At 53.8% G+C, this 4,051-nt stretch overlaps 1 protein-coding gene across 1 annotated transcript; it reads right to left on the bottom strand.

Annotated features, from left to right (window-relative positions):
• Positions 1 to 912: 912 nt before the first annotated feature.
• On the bottom strand, positions 913 to 2,500 carry LOC127296939 (uncharacterized). Its single transcript, XM_051327188.2, has one exon. The coding sequence runs from the start codon at positions 2,251 to 2,253 to the stop codon at positions 1,264 to 1,266; it is 990 nt and encodes a 329-aa protein (XP_051183148.1). The 5' UTR covers positions 2,254 to 2,500; the 3' UTR covers positions 913 to 1,263.
• Between the last annotated feature and the right edge of the window lie 1,551 nt (positions 2,501 to 4,051).

Here is a 4,051-nt window from a genome sequence, read left to right on the forward strand (position 1 = left end):
ACTGTACCAGAACGTACTGTACGAGATCCGGTCAAGAGGCGGACAAAGCGATGCGCACCATGCGCCACTGTCCGGTGGGCCCCAGCGCACCACCTACCAAACCCGATCGGGTAGTACGTTTTGGACGTGGACGCAAGCCGGCAGACAGAGGCCACTCCACTCCGGCATGGCCCCGCGGCCCACGGCGATAAAGCGACCCTGCCCGTCGTCTTCATGCGATGATCTGACACGCGAGTCGCCATTTTCTCTCCAGGATACGACACGCGAAATAATATCTTGAGCGGTTTTTTGTTCTGAATAATAATGGGGTTGTCGCTTTCGTCCCGCTTGCAGCAGTAGTGGTAGTGGTAGCTTGTTTCTCGAGAATTCTTCGATCGGGCTGACTATGAACAGAAGAGAATTTTGTGTTTGTGTGAGAACAGGGAGCAGAATTGATATGTGTTGTTGGCCTGCTTATCATATCCTGAATTGCACGTCTCGCGCACATCACCACCTACCGCCTGATATTTACAGCTCTTTCAAAGTCTTCCTTTACCAGTTGCAAATTGCCATATTTTCCCAAGCTCGAGTCGTAGTCAGGAACACATAAAGGCGATGTGTGCTTCTTCTCTTCTTCAGTAAACCAAGTTGAAGGGCTGCTGAGTAGTGTAGTGTCTTGTGGAACACATATCAGTTCATTCGAGATACGTATCGTTTGATTCGAGGGGAATAGGAAGCTAGACATGTGGCAAGATTGCACTCTCACTGTCCTAAAACCCTACTCCGCAAGAGCGAACTAACGAGGAAACTGATGAAAAGAAGCGGCCACGGATGAAGAACAAGTCACCTCATTCCGAGAAGCAAAGCGACGATAGTGATGCAACTAGCACGAAAACAGAGTAGGCAGTTAGGCGCACAAGCTTGTCATCGACATCACAAAGATAAAGCAGGTAGCATACTATAGATAGGATCAACACGAAGATTGTTCAGACTGAAAGTCTTTCATTTAAGCTACTAATTTTTCATCATCATCATCGGAAGCAGCAGCATCTAGTGGCAAAACCAGCAAAATTCGGCATCCTAAAACCCGAGCCCCATCTAGTGCTTGTTCTTAGCCATCCCTCCCTCTATAGCACCAGAAGATCGATAAACCGGAACGAGAAAATGAAACGAAAGATCTTAAGCATATGTACAGGAATCCTAACTAATTTACTGGCCAGCACGGATCGATCTCTAGTTTGGTTGAACGACGCTGCGGACTGCGGGTGAGGGAGGAGGATGTAGCTACCCGAAGGAGCCCTCCTTGGCGGAGAGGCGCTTGAGGACCTCGTAGGTGGTGACCATGGTAGCGGCGGAGAGCGACATGGATCCCCACCTCGGCCCCAGCCCGCGGTAGCACGCGGCCCACCCACCTTCCTTGAGCAGCCCGCGCATGGTGCTTCCCAGGGTGGGCCTCGCGGCCATCCCGTCGGTCTCCATGACCTGGAGGCGCGTCTTGACGGTGTCGAGCGGCATGGTGACGAGCGCGGCGGCCCCGCCAGCGAGGGCGGCGCTGGCGCCCTGCACGGCCATGAGCGCCGGGTAGCTCTCGGAGCGGTCGGTCCCGACGACCCGCCACGCGAGGCGCTGCGCCATGGCGTAGGAGGCCCACCACACCGCGTTGGACGGCGCGTAGGTGATGATGGAGAGGCCGAAGCCCCGGTAGAGCCCGCGGACGCCGTCGGCGGCCAGGATCTTCCGGAAGGCGTCGGCGCCGCCGGCGTAGCGGGAGCAGGAGGAGGTCTGGACCATGAGGCGCTGGCTGACGACGTCGACGGGGGTCCAGACGACCTGCGCGGCGACGGCGGCGGAGACTCCCGCGGCGGCCGAGGCGATTGCAGACGCGGCGGGCTCGGAGACGCCGAGCCGGACGGCGGCGGGCCCGACGGAGCTCTTGGTGGCCTCGAGCGCCGCCATGTAGAGCGCGCGCGCCGGGACGGTGCCGGCGAGGGAGGCGCCGAAGCCGCGGTAGAAGCCGCGGAGGCCGTCGCGGGAGAGGATGGCGCGGACCGTGGCGGCGGCGGCCTGCGGGGGCGGGGCCACCTGCAGGTGCGTCTTGACGACGACGGCCGGGTAGAGGGCCGCGGAGACGCCGGAGAAGAGCGCGGCGCCGAGGACGAAGAAGCGGGACTTGTCGAGCATCTCCCAGTTCACCTCGGCGGGCAGGCGGCGGATCTCGTCGGCCGCTGCCGCCGCGCACCGCTCCTCCTCCATGCCCGCGACGCTGAAGCTCATCCTCGTCCCGATCTCAGATCCTTGACACCGCCACCAACCAGAGAGAACCCAACGAAAAAACCTCGCATCCAGGCAAGTCGATCAGACGGCGGCGACCATGTCCTCGGCCGCAGAGCGCAAGCCGTCCGTTCCCTTCTCCGGCCGGCGAGGGCAGAGGAGCAGCAGTTGGGATCCGGTGAAGCGTGAGTCGGGAAAAAGTGAGAAGCAGCGTGGCGGATGGCGATTCCTGTGGATCCCGAGAGGGTAAGTAAAAATATTTATACGGAAGGTAGGCCTTATCCCGAGATTAGCGAGCGCGATGCCCGGACGGCAGCAGCGGTCACGTGCCGGTGGTGGGTGCGTGTCGGGGAGCGACTCTTATCGGTCACTCCTGGCCCAGCCCACCGGTGACAGCCGGTGGCCCGGTGCTGGTCGCCCATTGGCTGGATCGATCGCTCGTCGGAGACTCGCGCGCAGAGCAGGCCAGACGCCCACCGTGTGGGAGTGGGAGGGAGAGAGCGGATTCCATGATTCGTCGTTGCACTTTTGTTTAATGCGTAACTACTGGATCTCGATCGATGTGCTGTGCTGTGCCGCGCACACAGAGACAGCAAGCCCACCATAACGCAACGGCATTCAATTATACCACGGTCTGCATACGGCGGGACGTCGGCGGTCGCCGTCGTTTGCTTCACCACGCAACACGCCACCCAGCTCTAGCTACGTACAAGATCGCCTACGCAGAGATGTGCTCATGGCTGGTCACCAGGTATGAAAAAACAACAACTAACCTGAATGACTTCTATGTGCAGAGAGCAAAGAAAAGCTGGATGAAAGATGGTGACAGAAATACTGTTTTCTTTTACAGAGCAGTAGCAAGAAGAAGAAGAAATTCTATCATGTCTATAAGAGATGAATAAAATGTAACTCACTTTATACCTGACCAAATTGCAAACACTTTTGTTCTCTATTTCAGATCCATTTTGCATCTCAAACCACTCAACATGTTGTTCCAAGAATTCCCACATCTCCTCCTCAAAGCAATGACTGCATAGACTCAATCCCAACAAAGGAAGAAATCTGGGAAACTCTTAAAGGTATGAAAATAAATGCTTCACCTGGACCTGATGGTTTTAATGTAGAATTTTATTTAGCCACTTGGAATTGGATAGGAGATGATGTGCATGCTATAATACAAAAAACATTCCAAATTGGAATTTTTCCTCCCCAATCAAATAACACTCATATTGCTCTAATTCCAAAAAAAAAAAACTTATCTCTCAGGTCCCATCTGATTATAGACCCATAAGCCTTTGCAATGTCATTTATAAAATCATCACAAAATGTCTAGCTAATAGACTAAAACAACATCTTCCAGACCATATTCATCCCTCTCAACAAGCTTTCATTGAAGGAAGAAGAATTAGTGACAACATTATTATAGCTCAGGAAATCACTCATTCCTTCCAACTTTCTTCCTAGAAACAAAAGGCTTTCATGTTAAAAATTGATCTAGCCAAAGCCTTTGATAGGCTGGAATGGAACTTCATTCTCTCGGCTCTTGCTCGTAAAGGGCTGCATGGTCATTTCATCAACTTCATCCATACTTGCATTTCGACGCCTTCCTTCTCGGTTATTATCAATGGGCAATCTTATGAGAATTTCACCAGCTCGAGAGGAGTCAGACAGGGTTGTCTCATCAACCCATATATGTTTGTGCTTGCTATAAATGAATTATCTATTCAGCTTCAACATGGTCTCTCTTAAGCAACTTTAAATGGTATAACCCTTAGACCAAACTGCCCATCCATCCACTCCC

This window comes from Lolium perenne, chromosome 4 (genome assembly GCF_019359855.2).
Source record: "Lolium perenne isolate Kyuss_39 chromosome 4, Kyuss_2.0, whole genome shotgun sequence".
NCBI classification, from domain to species: domain Eukaryota; kingdom Viridiplantae; phylum Streptophyta; class Magnoliopsida; order Poales; family Poaceae; genus Lolium; species Lolium perenne.

Bases quoted from the DNA above. Each gene is read 5' to 3' on its own strand.
- LOC127296939 (XM_051327188.2), bottom strand. From the start codon at position 2,253: ATGAGCTTCAGCGTCGCGGGCATGGAGGAGGAGCGGTGCGCGGCGGCA.